The sequence below is a fragment of the Meles meles genome, chromosome 2, assembly GCF_922984935.1.
Source record: "Meles meles chromosome 2, mMelMel3.1 paternal haplotype, whole genome shotgun sequence".
NCBI lineage: Eukaryota > Metazoa > Chordata > Mammalia > Carnivora > Mustelidae > Meles > Meles meles.
In genome coordinates this window covers 11,369,591-11,389,184 of record NC_060067.1, presented here as the reverse complement: position 1 = coordinate 11,389,184, position 19,594 = coordinate 11,369,591, and the positions used below count along the sequence as shown (strand labels likewise).

The 19,594-nt window shown below is 40.2% G+C and overlaps 1 protein-coding gene across 1 annotated transcript in view; it reads left to right on the top strand.

The window, feature by feature from the left end:
- Positions 1-17,888, top strand: part of AMTN (amelotin) — a 49,013-nt gene extending 31,125 nt beyond the window's left edge. The window contains exons 8-11 of the mRNA XM_045997367.1: positions 8,695-8,860; positions 11,027-11,107; positions 16,185-16,379; positions 17,777-17,888. Of these exons, the coding sequence (XP_045853323.1) occupies positions 8,695-8,860; positions 11,027-11,107; positions 16,185-16,379; positions 17,777-17,888 (554 nt within the window). The remainder of the gene's footprint in view (positions 1-8,694; positions 8,861-11,026; positions 11,108-16,184; positions 16,380-17,776) is intronic.
- The last annotated feature ends 1,706 nt before the right edge of the window (positions 17,889-19,594 follow it).

Genomic DNA, 19,594 nt, shown 5'->3' with positions numbered 1-19,594 from the left:
TGTTGTTTCTACAAATGTTTGTAGAAACAAGGCCAGGGGATATTTTTTTTGTTTTGTTTCTGCCAGGCGTCCAGGGGAACATCAATTTGGAGCATCTTCGTTCAGTTTTAGAGTTTGAGATTTTTCTGGTCCACTCAGACGATAGAAAGCTTGACTTCATCTCTCCCAGGACTTGCTTCTTCTAGCTCACCCCTATTGGGCCACTACAACAGCAGACAGTAGCTCTCCAGGGCTCCCAACTTTGGTGGGCCCTAGACTTTGACTGCTGTCTGTCTAGCCTAGCCAGTCTATTGAACATGCAGGTCAGCCACTTCTAAATTAGCTACTAGACCCAGGGCAAAATGGCTCCAAATATTGGACCCCCCCCCCCCAAGACTTCCATCCCTTTCCTAGATCTTGACCTAGTAATTCCTCATTATGCAATTAAATCTTTGATGGTTTAAAATTTTTGCAATATATCATTCATGTCTTTAGTTTTCTCAAACAGAGAGAATCTATCCAAATGATTTAATCTACCATTACTGAAACCAGAAATCCATTTCCAGTCTTTATTACAAACCCATTCGACAGTATCTTCAGCAGGGGGGAGATCAACTAACAATCAAAAGGTGTATAGTGTTCATCTACACATTTAATGCGATCCCTATCAAAATACCACCAGCATTTTTTCCAGAGCTAGAACAAACAATCCTAAAATTTATATGGAATCACAAAATACCCTGAATAGCCAAAGCAATCCTGGAAAAGAAAAGCAAAACTGGACACATCATGATTCTGGACTTCAAGCTCTATTACAAAGCTGTAGTAATCAAGATGGTGTGATACTGGCATAAAAACAGACACATAGATCAATGGAACAGAATAGAAAACCCAGAAATGCATCCACGGCTACCTGGTCAACTAACTTTTGACAAAGCAAGAAAGAATATACAACAGAAAAAAAGACAGTTTCTTCAACAAATGGTGATGGGAAAACTGAACAACAACACACAGAAGAATGAAACTGGACCGCTTTCTTACACCATACACAAAAATAAATTCAAAATGGATGAAAGACATAAATGTGAGATAGGAATCCATCAAAATCCTAGAGGCAAACACAGGGATCAAACCCTTTGACCTCAGCCACAGCAGCTTCTTACTAGACACATTATCAGAGGCAAGAGAAACAAAAGCAAAAATGAACTATTGGGACTTCATCAAGATAAAAAGCTTCTGTACAGTGAAAGAAAACAAAACTAAAAGGCAGCCTATGGACTGGGACAAGATACTTGCAAATGACACATCTAATCAAGGGTTAGTATCCAAAGTCTATAAAGATCTTATCAAACTCAACACCCCCCCAAAAAAAAAATCCAGTTACGAAATGCACAGAAGATATGAATAGACATTTTTTTCAAAGAAGATATCCAGATAGCTAACAGCCACATGGAAAAATGCTCAACATCACTCATCATCAGGGAAATACAACTCAAAACCACGATGAGAGACCACCTCACACCTGACAGAATGGCTAAAATTAACAAGGGAAACAAGAGATACTGGCAAGGATGTGGAAAAAGGCAAACCCTCTTAGACTGTTGGTGGGAATGCGAGCTGGTGCAGCCACTCTAGAAAACAGTATGGAAGTTCCTCAAAAAGTTAAAATAGAGCTACCCTATGATCCAACAATTGCACTACTGGGTATTTACCCAAAAGATACAAAAATACAGATTCGAGGGGGTACATACACCCCAATATTTCCAGCAGCATTATCAACAATAGGCAAACTAGGGAAAGAGCACAAATGCCCGTTGACTGATGAATGGATAAAGAATATGTGGCATATATATACAATGAAATATCATGCAGCCATCAAAAAGAATAAAATCTTGCCATTTGTTATGACATGGATGGAACCAGAGAGTATTATGCTAAGCGAAATAAGTCAGAGAAAGACAAATATCATATGATTTCACTCATGTGGAATTTAAAAAGCAAAACAGACAAACACATGGGAAGGGAAAAAGAGAGGAAAGCAAACCATAAGAGACTCTTAATGATAGAGAACAAACTGAGGGTTGATGGAGAGAGGTGGGTGGGGGATGGGTTAGATGGGTGAAGGGTACTAAGGAGGGCACTTGTTACAATGAGCACTGGGTGTTATATGTAAGTACCGAACCACTAAATTCTATTCCTGAAACCAATGTTTTACTATATGTACCTAACTAGAATTTAAATAAAAATTTGGAAAAAAAATTAAAAAGGTGTATAGTTCTCAAGGGAGTAGCTAGCTGGTCCTGATAACTGATGGTTCTCTGAAACAAAATTGTAGATGCTCAGCCCCTGTTCTCAACTGAGGCTTAGTTGCTAATTCTGACAAAGTAGGAATAAGCCCTACATGGTACCTCATCTGATACCAATTGAGAAGTGATTTTTGATTAGAAATACAATGCATCTGGAATTCTCACAAATTAAACATTAATGGTCCCTTCTTGTCCTGAATAAAGAAAAAGATTAATAAGACTTTGATAAGGAGGGTGTGTGAGTATGTCTGTATACGTGCAGACTGAACTCCAAATATTATACTAGTTATTCTGCTTACTTTGAATATGTATGTGTTTTCTTTTAAAAGTAAAAAGAAAGAAGTTATACCAAGACTATAAAAATATCCCCTGTGTTTTGGAGCTTGTGCACGTTTTCCAATGATGACACTTTCAGCCAGTCACCAATTGATTATTGTGACTTTTTTTTTTTAAGTGGAAGCAGACAGAAAATTTTCTAAATGCAGAAAATTATAAGAAAATTATTCACTCAAGGGGTGCCTGGGTGGCTCAGTCAGTTAAGTGTCTACCCTCAGCTCCGATCATGAACCCAGGGTCCTCAGCAGGGATCTGCTTCTCCCTCTGCTCCTCTCCCTGCTCATGCTTGTGCTCCCTCTCTCTCTGAAATAAATATATATATATATATATGTATATATATATATACACGTATATATATATATACATGTATATATATATGTATGTATATATATATATATTTTAAAAGGAAATAAGTCATTCGAATTTACCATTCATCTATTGCCATTAACACTTTGATGAATATTTTCTAGTCACTTTTCTCTGTATATATTTTGTGTATTTTTTTCACAAAGTTGAGTTTTTGCCACAGTAGCATATACTATTATGCTATTATGTAACATGATTTCTCCCCTTACCTATATATCATAAATGTTTTTCCCATCATTATTTTGCCCCAAAACCCCATACTCTATTCCCATAGATTCTTTTTTTTCCCATTTTATTTATTTTTTTTTCAGCATAACAGTATTCATTGTTTTTGCACAACACCCAGTGCTCCATGCAAAACGTGCCCTCCCCATTACCCACCACCTGTTCCCCCAACCTCCCACCCCTGACCCTTCAAAACCCTCAGGTTGTTTTTCAGAGTCCATAGTCTCTTACGGTTCGCCTCCCCTCCCCAATGTCCATAGCCCCCTCCCCCTCTCCCAATCCCACCTCCCCCCGGCAACCCCCAGTTTGTTTTGTGAGATTAAGAGTCATTTATGGTTTGTCTCCCTCCCAATCCCATCTTGTTTCATTTATTCTTCTCCTTAAAGGGACTTTGTGCCTTAAGAAAATCCTTGATTATCTCTGTTACCTACATAAAAAGTGGAATTGGAATTCCCTATCACTGTGAGCACATTTTGCTCCTTCTCCCTACCTGACACTGGTTATCAGTGGGATGATAGTTGGAATTTTCTCCTTCATCCTTTCCCAATGGCTGTGACATTATATATATGAGGAGTAACAGAGTGGGGATTTAGTAAGAGAAGGAAGGGAACAGAGGAGAACGATAACAGGAATCATACCAACTGAAAGATAGAGTATGATGTGGTCCTTTCCGGCAGTGTGAAAGGTCTGACTGGCTCATAGCCCCTCACCATGGGACAAGACCCCCCGTCAATTACCCCCATTCAGGGGGAAAATCAGATGGAACTAACAAACAGCTCTGCAAACTTGGGCCCAAAAAAGGTGAAACTCTACATTAAAGAAATCTAGAGGCCATAGGAAAGATTTAAGTCCAAGTGGAAGGGTTGTTTTCTCTACCACAAACAACTATAAAGCAATATGGAATCATAAACAGTTATTACCATGAGACATGGAGGGACTTTTGTCTGTGAGTCTGTGAGTTGCAGTTGACTGCAACCCACACACTACACAAGTGGGTTGCAGGACTTGACTCTGACCTGGATTGTTTTGTACATTCTTCAGAAGCTGTGTATGTGCTTTCTTGGCTGATGTCGGGCTGCTCGGTAACATGCTGTCTCTCCCCACCCTCTCCCACTCTGAGGGATATAGTTGCGAGGTTGCAGAGGGAGAAAACTCATATTCTACAATAACTATAGACCCGTTTCTTTATCATTGCGCAAATCAGACTTTGTGTCAGCGACCTTTTCCTAGTTAATTATCAATCATCTCCCCCCTCCACGCCCCGTCTACCCCACACACTGTAATTGCAGTCTGATCCGCCTCTCAAAGGAATGTCTCACCAGACTAATTGAAGCTAGCCGCACCAGTCAATCCTCAGAAACATGCGTATGGAGGCTTTTAAACCATGCCAGGCAAGAGACTACTAGACGGGTCTGCTGGAAGTTATGAGCTTACATTCTCTTATCTGATCAAATCTCTGAACCATTATAATGGCATGCACATTTAAATTTTTTTGAATCATAACAAGTTAGTCTAAGTGCTTTAAGAAGTCAAATAAGGGCACACTGTAGAGTTCAGAGTACGCATAAGACATACAGAAAAGAAATCATCTTATTTCATATTCCTCTTTCTTGCACCCTCTATTTTTGTTAATGGCACCGCCATATTCCAGAGCATCAAAGCTGATAACCATCCTGACCCTTTATGTTTCCCTCTTCTCCTGCCAATCACATCCAATCAGATGCCAATCCTCTCTACGTCTACCTCCACCTGCTTGAAAAATCATAAAGAAAAAAAAGGAAAAATCATAAAGAAGATTATGTGAGATTAACTATTTAAAAAACACTTGACAAACTCTCTAGCATATTGTATGAATGTAATAAAGGGGGTGCCTGGTGACTCAGTTGGTTAAACATCCGTTCAGGTCATGATCTCAGGGTCGTGAGATGGAGAGCCCAGTGTGGAGCTCTGCGTTCAGTGCAAATCTGCTTGGGATTCTCTCTCTCTCTCTCTCTCCCTCTCCTTCTGCCCCTGTCTTCACACATGCTCTCTAAATAAATAAACAAAATCTTTATAAAAATGCGGTAAAGTCTGGATAACAATGATGACGATTGCGTAAGAATTACACTGTTTTCTGACCTGTACGGGCAAGAGAAGTTGACTTTCCATTTTCACTTCTGGAGAGTATAGGAAAGCGTCAGTGAGGTAGAAAAGAATGCCAGCCAATAACCTAACTGTGGCCTTAGAACTTAGAGACCATCCTAGAGCCTCTACTCTGAAATCTATTAAGCAGGGATGTTAATAATGATTACCCTATCGCTTACAGCTGGTGAGTATAAAGTGAGATATAAATATAAAACTGTTTTTCAAAGTAGAAGGTAATACATAGACATGTACTGTTATTTCCATCCTCTTTTTTTAACTATAAAATGAGAATAAGCAGGCTGGACTATGTGATGTTCCAGATGCAACTCTATTGATTGTAAAGAGACATTCTGGAAATGCCTATGCCAAGAGTGGTTCAGTAAATTATATAATTTTTGTTCCCTAGAAACAGTGCTTTGCAGACCTGACCAGGAAGGAGAGCCTATATACAGCCAAGGCCTCTGTGTTCTGTAACAGAAATGATGACTCTTCACAAAAGGAAAACCTAATGACATTAATTTTTTTATTTCTTCTTTTTTATACCGATGGTTAGGGTCACAGTCATGGGTTGAGAACTGAATCAAGATGAAGCAGTGTACATTTTTTCTGTTGTTGTATAAACAGTTTTTTATGTTGTAAGTTTTCTTAGAACTAATTTTAGGCTTTTAGAAGTATCACAAAGTGAGTTTCCAAATACTCGTCCACCAGTTCCGTATAACACTTTACATGACTATGGTACGATTATAAAAACTAAGAAATTAACATTAGTACACTGTTATTAACTAAACTACAGACTTTATTTGGGTTTCACTAGTTTTTCTACTACCATTCTTTTTCTGTTCCAATTCAGTTAAATTCAAACCAGTCAAGGACCCAGTTCAAATCCCACGTTTCATTTAGTTGCCATGCTTCCTTAGATCTCCTTAGATCTCCGTAGATGGGTGACATTCTTCAACCTCTCCTTACCCTAAGCCCCTTTAAAGAAGTTTTGCAGTGCATGGGTAGGTATTTTATAGACTATCCCTCAACTGAGTTTTTCTCATGTTTTCTCATGATTAGACTGACATTATAATTTTTTAATTTGCTTTTTGTTATTCCAGTATAATTAATATACAGCACTTTATTCATTATAGATGTACAATATAGTGATTCGACAATTCTATACATTAATTAGTTTTCATGACAGTAAGCCTAGTCTTTTTTTTTTAAAGATTTTATTTATTTGTCAGAGAGAGAGAGAGAGAGAGTACACACAAGCAGGCAGAGAGAGAGGAGGAAGCAGGCTCCCTGCCGAGCAAGGAGCCGGATGCGGGACTCGATCCCAGGACCCCAGGATCATGATCTGAGCCGAAGGCAGCGGCTTAACCAACTGAGCCACCCAGGCGTCCCAGTAAGCCTGGTCTTTAATCCCCTTCTCCCATTTCACCTAAACCCCACTCACCTCTCCTCGGTAACCACCACTTTTTCTCTACTTAAGACTCCATTGTTTTGTTTGCCTCCTTTTTTCCCTTTGTTCATTGATAATGTTTCTAAAATTCCACAGCTGAGTGAAATCATATGGTATTTTTCTTCCTCTGACTGACTTATTTCACTTAGCATTATACCCTCTAGATCCATCCAGGTTGTTGCAAATGGCAAGATTTCATTCTCTTTTACAGCTGAATAATATATATAAAAATATATATATGTATATACATACATACATATACATACACACCACATCTTCTTTACCTATTTGTCTATTGATAAACATTGAGGCTCCTTCCATATTTTGGCTACTGCGAACAATGTTGTAATAACCATAGGGGTGCATAGATCTTTCCAAATTAGTGTTTTCATATTCTTTGGATAAATACCCAATAGTGGAGTTACTGGATCATATGGTAATTAATTCTATTTTTAATTTTTTGAGGTATCAGATTGAGGTTATAATTGTGAGGAAGAATACCACAGAGGTGATGTGCCCGTCTCAGTGCCTTATTCAGGGGATGAATGATATCAATATGTCTTACATGATGCTGAACTTGTGTCTGTTAGGTGTCTCCACCATAAATTTACTAATTTTCCCTTAGTAAATATTTGGGGGAAATTATTTTAAGCTATCCAAATATTCTGTTTCCCCTTAAAATTTTGACCATGAATTTCAGCATTTATCTGTGGATTTTTCCCACAGCAATGGTTACTGTGAGATTCTAATGGTGAATTTCTCTTTCCTTCATTTCTTCTCCTTTTTTTTAGTTAGAATTCTTATCTAAGGCAAAGTTGTCCTTTTCTCCCCCAAAATAAACTTTGATTTGTCACCAAGAGCAATCGTCCTTCAACTCTTCACATGGTTTATGATCCAAATGTCCTGACCACCTTCACAGAGTTACCATGAGAACTGAATGAGAAAAACATGATAGGTACTCAATGGGTATGAGTCCTCTTCCTTCCGCTACCCATTCCTTAATGAATGCCCAGAGGAGCCCAATGTCTGAACCATCCAGTTAGCACTCAGTCAGCCAGAATGAACAAAACTTTTTATCATTAGTTAACTTTTCATACTTGTAACCAGACCAGATAGATTATAAGGCCCTAGATGATCAGACAGATTTCTTTATGGCCACATAGACTCATAGCATTAGTAGAGTATACCATATGAAGATAATCCAAGGGGCGCCTGGGTGGCTCAGTCAGTTAAGCAGCTGCCTTAAGCTCAGGTCATGATTCCAAGGTTCTGGGGTCAAGTCCCACATGGGGCTCCCTGCTCCTCAAGGAGCCTGCTTCTCCCTCTGCCTCTCTCTCTCTCTCTCTCTCATGAATGAATGAGTCGATAGATAGATAGATAGATAGATAGATAGATTAAAAATCTTGTAAAAGAAAAAAATAAAGACAATCCAAAAATGTATTAAATGAATGGATGACTGGGTATTTGATGAATGCTAAGAGAGATACAAATGCTAAGGGCCCTAAATAGGATTAGTTTGAATATTCTTCCTCACTCAGGACATTCCCTCTATCTCTCTTTGGTGTCATTTCCTTCTAGTTAGATTTAAATTTCAATGCCAATAGATCTCTACTTCATAATTCATTCATGTCCCTCATTAAGTCATCAGTTTTTTCATATATCCAAACATCTGAGAAAACAGCCCTAATTTAAAAACAGGCAAAAGATGGAAACAGACAATTTAAGATGATGATCTAGAAATGAACAATAAACATATGGAAGAGAAAGTTTAGCCTCAGAAATTGAATTTCTGCAGGTTCAAATAAAAGCAACTACTATTTTTGCCTTATCAGAGTAAGAAAATGTATTACATCAGTGCATCTCAAACTTTAATGTGTGTTCAAATCACCAGAGGATCTTGTTAAAATTTAGATCCTGATTCATTGCGGCAGAGAAAGAGCCAGAAAGTCTACTTTGCTTTACCTCCAAGTGATGCCAATGCTGCTGAGCCTGGGGACCATGCTTTGAACACTCCACCATCTCCACCCAGAATGATGAGGAATGGTGGAAGCATCTGGTTCTCCTTGTCACTGATTCGGTTATAAATCAGTACAACCTTTTTGGAAAGTAGTTTGGCTGTGTACCTTACAGCAATGCTTCCCAGTTCCTAGCTGTACATGAAAATTTCCTGGCGAGGGGCACCTGGGTGACTCAGTCTGCCTTCAGTTTGGGCCTTAATCTCAGGGTCCTGGGATTGAATGCATCGAGCTTCCTGTTCAGCAGGGAATCTGCTTCTCCCTCTGCTCCCCCACCCCCTCGCCAGGCATGTGTGTCTCTCTCTACTCGCTCACTCTCTCTGTCTCCCAGATAAACAAAATAAAATAAAAAATAAAATTTCCTGGCAAACTTTACAAACTATTTATGCCTAGGTCCCATTCCAAACTAATTAAATCAAAATCTCTGGGAATAGAGCCTAGAAGTATTTTCTTTCTCTCTTTCTTTTTTTAAGGTTTATTTATGTATTTGACAGAGAGAGAAAGAGGACACACAAGTGGAGGGAGGGGCTGTCGGAGAGAATGTTTGAGTGGGCTCTCTGCTCAGCAGGGAGTGGACTTTGTGGGACTGGAGCCCACAATGCTGGCATCACAACATGAGCTGAAATCAAGAGTCTGAAGCTTAACTTGACTTGACTGAGCCACCCAGGTGCCCCAGTAGTGGGTATTTTCAGTCAAAAGATAATGAATATTTTACTGAATAGATAAAATTATGATTCTATGGATAATTAATGAAATATGTATGTGATAAAATATCATGTAAAGTGTTTACAATATAATGATGAATTTTTTTCATCTTTATGGAGGTGAATTAACCTATAGAATTGTAAGATATTTAAAGTGTACACCGTGGTGACTTAGTGGACACATACATTGTGAAAGAATTCCCCCCACCTAGATAATTAGCATATCTATCTCCTCACATATTTATCTTTTTCTTTCTTTTTTTGTTGAGAACAGTTACGTTTACTCTCAACAAATTTCAATTATACAGTACAATGTTATTAACTATAATCACCATGTTTTACATTAGATCATCAGACCTTATCCATCTTATAGCTAGAAATTTGAACCCTTTTAGCAAGCTCTCCTAGTTTCCCCTCGCTCTACTGCTTGGCAACTAGTTTTCTAACCTCTATTTCTGTGAGTTTGATGGGTTTTTTTAGACCCCACATGTAAGTGACACCATGCAGTATTTGTCTTTCTCTGTCTGGCTTATTTCATTTAGCGTAATGCCCTCCAGTTCATCCGTGTTGTCGCAAATGGAAGAAAGAAGGATTTCCCTCTTTCTCGTGGTGAATAATATTGCATTGTGTGTGTGCCTCTCACATCTTCTTTATTCATCCATCCATTGACAGACAATTTAATACCAACTATATTATAGTATAATTTTAATTACTGGTTAATTAACTCAACAGCTTAATTATTTAATGCCTCTATGTGCCAGGCAGTATTCTAATAGGCACTTGGAATAATTCAGGAAATAATACAAAAATCCCTTTCCTTAAGAAGCATACATTCCATGTAGTATGTAGTATGTAGCAAAGGTAAAATCAGAGACAGTTATATGTGAGTCAAAATTAGTTTTAAGCAATCTTTATTTTCTCCTTTAAACTCTCTGGGAGCTCCATGTTTCAAAATCAGATAAAAATATTTTCCTCTAATATATTATCCACATGGTATCAAGATTATTTGGCACTCTAAGAGTGATATATTATTGAAAGACTTAAATTAACCCCTCTTGGCAACCTCAAACTGTGCTTCTTTTTTTTTTTTTTTTTTGACTGTTACTTTCCTATACTAAAGATGTCCTCCTTTCCCCTTTTTATTCTGATCCCAACATGAATCTTGGACTCCCTCTGGTGGCCAGACGGCACCGGAGAAGAAGACGGAACTGAGAACAAACCTGGAAAATCACAAAGCACCCTAACAACCTTACAGGTTTCTCGCTCATTCACTCAATCCAAAGACACTGACTGAATGCCTACTATGTACCAGCTAGGTGCTGGAAACATACATACATACATACACACACACATTGCAATCCCTGTCCTTGAAACCCTGCTATACTTTTCTCCAAGAAATTACCAATCCCAGAAGATTTCTTGTGCATAGACTCAAGAAAAAGCATCCACTCTCTGCTTAGAAAGGAAGATTGGTATGTATTCATGCTGGGTTATGAAAATAATTTACATCTCTGTGAAAATCAGGGACAGCCTTCTACAATACTCTCTAGAAGGTACGGAAATACTGAAGCTTCGATTTCTCCAAACGATAGCAGTCAGCATGAAGTAAGACCTAGACACTAAAGGAAGGAATCCCATACCGTGGAAGGCTGGGGTAAAAATGTGCTCAGTTGTCCCAAGAAAAACTGGGTATGTTCTTTTTTCCCCAAACTCAGACAAATATTTGCATGGTTGCAAAGCTATAAAATTTCACAAAATAAAAATTCTAGCACTCTCTCCTTAACCCCTTCATTGCCTGACTGGTAGCTATGGATTTGATGTGGTGGGAAGACATGATATTCTAGGAACAGCATTCCTGAGATGAGCATTCCCTGCAACTGATGTTTTAGCCACAGATGCCCATGGCAGACAGCTGGGCCTTGAACTCTGCTTAAACATCTATTAGTGAGTCAATACAACTTGAAAACTCATTGTTTTTGTCCAAGGAGTTTGATCCTTTGGAGCTGTGATACTATAATAATTACAAAAACATGAAAAACTACAGATGAACGAATTTTAGATTCACTTCAGGCATTTGAACATTCCAATAACTTCTCAAGACTTTTTTTTTAAGATTTTTATTTATTTATTTGACAGACAGAGATCACAAGTAGGCAGAGAGGCAGGCAGAGAGAGAGGAGGAAGCAGGATCCCTGCGGAGCAGAGAGCCCAGTGCGAGGCTGGATCCCAGAACCCTGGGATCATGACCTGAGCCAAAGGCAGAGGCTTTAACCTACTGAGCGACCCAGGCGCCCCACTTCTCAAGATTTCTGAATAAAATCTGTAGCCTTGGGTTTAAAAGTCTCTTCCAGTTGGCTCTACCCAACAGAAGGCCTTCTCATTCCCCTTCAAACCCACGGTACCGCATTAGTTTTAAGTATAACATGACTCAGCCTAAGCCTTTTCCATTGCTGTCTAGTGATGGAATCTTGTAATGGAGATGGGAAATATGAGGGTATTTTGGCAGTTTTGCAGGCATTTTTCACTGTCATACGATTGAAACTGCTCTTGCTGGGCAGCATCAGGGGTCAAGTCCTGCTAGACGTCCCGCAGTATGTGGGGACGTGCCCAACACAGAAGATTACATTCATATACTATAGGACTTTCCAGCCTCCCACCAGATTTTCATGGGAGTAAGTAAAACAATTTGTATATCTAAGCCTAGGAGTCGACTCTTTTTGATATATAACACGATGTATTTTTTGCACAGTGTTAACATACACAGACCATTTTAGGCTGGCAACTTCCTTTTAGGCATGAAAATGGTATACTTTGTTTTTGTTCAAATTGTCCCAAGGTTGCTAACCACGTGGGAAATCTTGTCCCTAAATACAAGCATCACTCATGGCATTTGAACCCATGGTCCACACTTGTACCATTTGCATTTGTAGTTGGGAGGTCGCAAATATTTTACAGGGACGATTTGAGGCAAGTATTTACATTAATTGAAATACGTGAAATGGGGGCGCCTGGGTGGCTCAGTGGGTTAAGCTTCTGCCTTCAGCTCAGGTCATGATTCCAGGGTCCTGAGATCGAGCCCCCCAACAGGCTCTCTGCTCAGCAGGGAGCTTGCTTCCCCCTCTCTCTCTCTGCCTGCCTCTCTGCCTACTTGTGAGCTCTGTCATATAAATAAATAAAATCTTAAAAAAAAAAGAAAGAAAGACGTGAAATGTAAAGACAGCACCACATTTAATAATAAGTCTATTATTTTAATTTTTGGGATAATGGTTTCTTGTTACTTATGTTATGAAAATTGCAACTTGAAATTTCTTGAAATTGCTTGCTGTTCTTCAATCTCACTTTCTTTTTTTTTTTAATTTGATTTATTTATTTGACAGAGGGAGAGAGAGAGATCACAAGTAGGCAGAGAGAAGGAAACAGGCTCTCCCTCCCTGTCCTGGAGCAGGGAGCCCGAAGGGGAGCTGGATCCCAGAACCCTGAGATCAGGGCCCGAGCCTAAGGGAGAGGCCCAAGCCACTGAGCCACCCAGGCGCCCCTCAATCTCACTTTCTTTTCAAACTTACAGCCCCAGAGACCCAACACAATACACCTGGATTGTCCCTTGAATTGCTGTTTCTTTTTTCAATAGATCTCTCATTTCCTACTGACTATCAAAGCATCTGGTCTCTGTGGTCTGTTTAGATACCCAAGACAGAACGTACACCTCCGCATGTGGTCCCATGACAGAATTTATTTACTTCAAGAATCTGTCTCGCCTCCATCCCATGCAACACGGAATTATTTTCACATACACTTATAAGTAAGGTCCTGCTCATTTGCAAGAGTATCATACTTCCTCATTTTCTCACATCAACAATCTATAATTTGTCTTGACGTGTTATCCCTCCTGCAATTAAGGTTATTTCCCTCTTTCTCTTATCCTATAGAGACGGGTCTGGTCTGTCATTACCTACCCGAGAACTAGTTTTTATTCTCTGTCAACTTTACCTCTGCTCTTTCATTTGCCTCCACTTCTCGTTCAGCCTGGCTTCTCATTTTGCTTCGTCTACCTTCTCTCTTCGTCATTACAAGTGACTGCAAGCCTCTGACTACTCCATTTTGGCTACTTGTGTAGTCGTGCTCAAGGATGATATACTGAAATGTATACCACTTATTATACTTCTCTTTCTCCTTTAAATTACAGTAAGAACATTATATTTGTATTTAGTGTACTGTCATTTTTAAACTTGCATGCATATAAGTTACAGAATGAATTTAATTTCAGAAAAGGAAATATTTATTACAGGAAGGGGGCTTCGGGTCTGAAGAGAACGATGAGTGAACACTTTGGATACCTTGGATACCTTATCCCTCCTCTCTGTCCTGTGGTCTTATCTGTTCTTCAGGGCTCATTCAAGGGGCTTTGAAATTAGGTTTTTGAAACTGCTCTTGCTTATGGAGGTCTCTCCTCTGAAATACTAAGTTTCTATTTACAATAAGTAGTTAGAATTTAATCTCACACTGCCATGAACTCCCACTGTTGATCATTGGTGTGGGTGTGTGTGCATTATTACTTCTCCAGCTAGACAGTTAGCTTCTAGAAGACAAAATTATTTGCCATTCCCTATACCCACTAACACTATATTTTGCACAAAGTTGGAACTCAATAAATCCTGGTGCAGTAAATAAACCAACTTCTAAACCATACATGGTAGCATAGCTCTTGGCATGTCCCTCTGCTGTAACGCTCACCAGACCAAATTAGTTCTTTCTGTTGGACTCTCACTAGCTCCTTGAGGAATGGGACGTGATTCATCACCTCAGCATCTGAGGTGAGATGAGAGATCTGAGAGATGACATTAGTCACTCAGCATCAGAACACACTGACTAGTTCATAGAAACCATCCAGGGAGTGTTTGCCAATGACCAGACGGAAGCATTCATTAAGTCCATGAAACAGAGTCCAGGCGTGATTGTAGATTATGTGGAAACAACTGAATGGGAATGAATGCAGTTAAGGTCACTGCCACAGAACAAATCCCAGAATAGAGTTTCCCAGAATTTTATTTTTAGATTCATTATCATTTTGTCAGATATCATGCCTAATTTTCAATCCTTTCCTCTGCAGAAATTTACTAAGGGAACTCCTCGAAAAAAATCTGAAAGAAGATAGAGGGGTTGTGTGTGTGTGTGTGTGTGTGTGTGTGTGTGTGTGTGTGTTTGTGTGTGTGTTACATTAGTCACCATACATTAGTTGGTGTTTTTTTTTAAGATTTTATTTATTTATTTGACAGAGAGAGAGAGAAATCACAAGTAGGCAGAGATGCAGGCAGAGAGAGAGGAGGAAGCAGGCTCCCTGCTGAACAGAGAGCCCGATGCGGGGCTCGATCCCAGGACTCTGAGATCATGACCTGAGCCAAAGGCAGAGGCTTTAACCCACTGAGCCACCCAGGCGTCCCCAGTCACCATCTATTAGTTTTTGATGTAGTGTTCCAAGATTCATTGTTCATATATAACACCCAGTGCTCCGTGCAATATGAAAATAGAGTTTTAAAATAAAAATAAAAGGGATAAATCCCACCCCGGGTTAGAAAGCTTTCATTATTTGAATATGAGAAGAATGTATTTTGTAGAGGTTTTGTAAAACTGAATTTTGTAGTGTTAAAAATACCGAAGGGTTGCCGGGTTGCTCAGTCATTTGAGCTTCAGACTCTTGGTTTCAGCTAAGGTCATGATCTCAGGGTCCTGGGATCAAGTGCTGTGTGGGGCTCTGTGCTCAGTGGGAAATCTGCTTAAGATTCTCTCCCACTCCCACTGCCCCTCCCACTGCTCTCTCTCTCTCTCTCTCTCAAATAAATAAATAAATAAATCTTTTAAAACAACAACAACAACAACAACAACAACAATAATAATAATCCTAAAGGTCTGACCAAGTTTATTCTGATAGTCATAACCCTTTCTGGGCACTTCTTCAAAATGTCTGCCAGGCCTACCTCCCCTTGTAAAAGTTTCCTTAATCAGGCCCTCCACCTTTCTCCCTGCCTCCTGGGACAGCACCGATCAGACTAGGGATGGGTACTTTATCTGGCCATCTATGGAGTGAACTAGAGTCAAAAGCTCTGCCCGATGCAGACCTCCCATATGGAGAGATGACTAATGGAATCAGGTCCTGTCAGGAAATCCACACTGGAGACTTTGGAAGAGAGGGTTAGTAGGGGCCAGATCATTCAGACCATAGCGGTGTCTCCCTACAGGCGACTGCTACTAGAAGAAAGAGCTAGAGTGCCCCAAAGTCTTGACGCTGTCAACAGAAGCCAGAGCAATTCCAGGCTGTAGGATGACAGACCATCTCTGTGAGCCCTGAAAATACATCTGTTCCTACTTTGCTTTCATTACTTAAGAAGCATATTTGGGGGATGCCTGGGTGGCTCAGTGGGTTAAAGCCTCTGCCTTTGGCCCACGGTCCTGGGATCGAGCCCCACATCAGCGAGGGGAGCCTGCTTCCCCTTCCCCCTCTGCCTGCCTCTCTGCCTACTTGTGATCTCTCTGTCAAATAAATAAATAAAATATTTTTTTTTAAAAAAACATATTTTGCTCTTACGGTTTGCGGCAGTGTAAGCCACATTACGCTGCAAGCTCCGTGAGAGTCGAAAGACAATTTAGCCATAGTTACCCTGCATGCCGCCCATGAAAATCTCTTCAGGTTTAGAGCAGGCATCGCAAACCACAATGCCTTCATAGGGAAGACAGGTAACGCACATGAGAGAAGCCAGCCAGGTGTAAGACGGAACAAGAAGATGCTTGTCCTGTTGCACCCCATCTTGGGTCAGAGCGATCATTCGGAAGGAGAGACACTGTTTGCTACAATTTCCAACAACGTATGTCCGCCTAGCGTATGGCAAGACCCCATGAATATTCATTATTATAGTTTTATGTCCTTTAAAATCATTATCAGCCACTTCTCTGGGAATATCTGGAGAAATGAAACGACATGGCAAATGTACATTTTTGAATTCTTTAATATCTATCTCAGAAATATTTTGAGGTCATGATCTTTGAGAAATGTTGCTCCTGTTTTAATGGGTCTCTTAACTGAATCACAAGAAGCCTAAAATTTAAGGTGCGCTGACTCTACTGGTTTACTCTCTGCTAATGACCATTTCTTTGGGTTTTGGGGGGAAAGATGGCCTATCCATTTCTTGGTTTCTCTAGCCTATGTTTTCCCTGGGTAATTACCCCCAGAGACACCTTCAGACATTGCCTATCAGACAGAAATGTGGATTGAACATAATGTGATCTTATCCAAGTTGGTTTAGGCCTTTAATCAGAGACGGCCAGTTCCGACCAGCTCTTCCAAAACAAGCCAGTACCTTTTCCTGCCTCAGAAGGACGGGTACAAATGATGACACTTAGCTAAGAAATGCACAAGGAGGGGCACCTGGGTGGCTCAGTGGGTTAAAGCCTCTGCCTTTGGCTCAGGTCATGGTCTCAGGGTCCTGGGATCGAGCCCTGCACCGGGCTCTCTGGTCAGTGGGGAGCCTGCTTCCCTCTCTCTCTGCCTGCCTCTCTGCCTACTTGTGATTTCTGTCTGTCAAATAAATAAATAAATAAATAAATAAATAAATAAATAAATAAAATCTTTTGAAAAAGAAAGGAAGAAATGGACAAGGAGCCCACAGCTGTAACACTAGTATGACAACACAGCACGTACGTGCAGACCTCTGGGCCGTTGCTTGCAATCCACGCATTAGTGTGGTAGAAACTGCCACTTTTGTCTTGTTTTCTTAAAAAAAGAAAAGAAAAAGGGAGGAGCCCATTACCAAAATGAAAGTAATTCAGTCAAATGCCCTACGCTTCCTTCTGTTTTAATAACTACGATGAATTCATATTGTGAATTAACAGTATGAATAAATACACAAGACCTCCAAAGCATGTTAAAGTCTCAATGTAAATAATGCTGCATTAATATAACCCATTGAGGTCCAGTTTCCTCTGGGGCAGCAGCGCCGTGTGAACATGAGAGTCCGACTGACCTGGATTCGAATTCTAACATGCTTATCAGATACTGTATCTTTAGAACGTCCTTAACCTTTCAGAGCCCATGTTATCATCTCTAAGACTGGGGAAAATAAGGCTTGCTTTATAGAGATATGATATGAGATATGATATGAGAACTACATGATATGATATGAGAACTACATGAAATAACCTAGGAAAGCACCTGTCCCCTGTCCATCATTGAGCAGACATTTAACAAGTGGTACTTTTTCTCGTTTCTATCCCCTCTTCCCCCAGTGCAAGGCAAGAATCAACCTGGCTGCACACGCACAGGAGACGACCCAGGAGAAGTGACCTAAACATCCTTAGACACAAAGCTGAGGATGAAGGAGAAGGTCCTTCGCCCTGATGCCTTGCCGCCCCTTCATCTGAGGCACATCTGTCTGCAGCAGCCAGAGTGGCCAGATATTAGTTTATTTATTTGCTAAGTCATTTATTTAACAAATATCGAGCCATTACATATCTACAGTGAAAGAGCTGTGGGCTTCAGACCCAGACGAATCAGCAATTTGATTCTACAATTTATCTGCGTAGCCTGGAGCTCCTTGAGGCTTATTTCTATATCTAAACAGGGACCATAATAATACTGTCTCCTGGGGTTCTCGGGAAGAACAAATGTAATAATATAGGGACAGTATGGGGCATAGAGTGAAAATCGAATCTAATGGAGAGTCTTCCCCTGCCCCCCTCACTTGACACTAGATTTTGTAACGTCCTGGGAAGCACAGAACAACCAGTCAGGAATAAACACATCCTGTGGTTTAAGGAGCAAATACATGTGATTCATCCTGTGTACTTCCTCTATTATTTTTGCAGGCAGTTTTGTATCTCTCTGCACTTCTGTGTTTCAGCCAGAAACGCTGAGACAACAGAAGGAAAGCAACAGGATCTCGGTCTTGTCTGAATACAAAAACCTGGTTGCCTTCTGGAAAAAGTCGTTCTTACACTTGAAGGCCAATCGGTTTCGAGTCCAACATTTTGTTGGTTTTTTTAAAGATTTTATTTATTCATTTGACAGACAGAGATCACAAGTAGGCAGAGAGGCAGGCAGAGAGAGAGGAGGAAGCAGGCTCCCTGAGGAGCAGAGAGCCGGATGCGGGGCTCTATCCCAGGACCCTGGGATCATGCCCTGAGCCGAAGGCAGAGGCTGAACCCACTGAACCACCCAGGTGCCCCGAGTCCAACATTTTTACCAGTATCAACCAAACATTACCTATCTCTATCTACAATTCAATAAAATCCTCCGAACTCTTCATCCCTGGGACTCCTATGGTCAGGAAATTTAAAAAAAAAAAAATCTTTTAATGACATTTAACCCAACATTTCATACATGCTGTGAAATATAGTGTCTCAGAGTCAGAATAAGATTCCTGAATCACGGGGCGCCTGGGTGGCTCAGTGGATTAAGCTGCTGCCTTCGGCTCAGGTCATGATCCCAGGGTCCTGGGATGGAGCCCCGCATCGGGCTCTCTGCTCAGCGGGGAGTCTGCTTCCCTTCCTCTCTCTCTGCCTGCTTCTCTGCCTACTTGTGATCTCTGTCTGTCAAATGAATAAATAAAATCTTTTTAAAAAATTTTAAAAAAGAGTCTCTGGGTCATGTGCGGTCCTTTAGAAAGGACTCAGAACAAAGGAAACAAGGAATTCACTGATATGCTTGCTCTAGTTTCTAATTTTAAAGAAAGGGGGAGTTAAAAGAGTCTCGTCACCTTCTTCTGGTTTGTTAAGCCAGCCAGGGATGGAAAAGAGATCATAATTGGAGGCCCAGGCTCTTTTTATCTACTAGAATGTTGCTTGTGGTTGCCCTTGAAATGGATAAGGATAAAGAACTCCAACACATTCCATTATTTTAGAGGCAAAACATCTATAATTTCACCTCTCTGTTTCCTAAACTAAAAAATAAAAATACTATCTAACCTAATCGTACATCACAGTAACGATTACAAACACGTGTTCCTGTTTCAACAGGGGCTTCTCAAGCATTAAGAAACAGTAGATTCTGTATCAGGTGTCCCCGGGCTGTGTTTTTATGTTTTCGTTTTGTCTGGTTTTTATCTT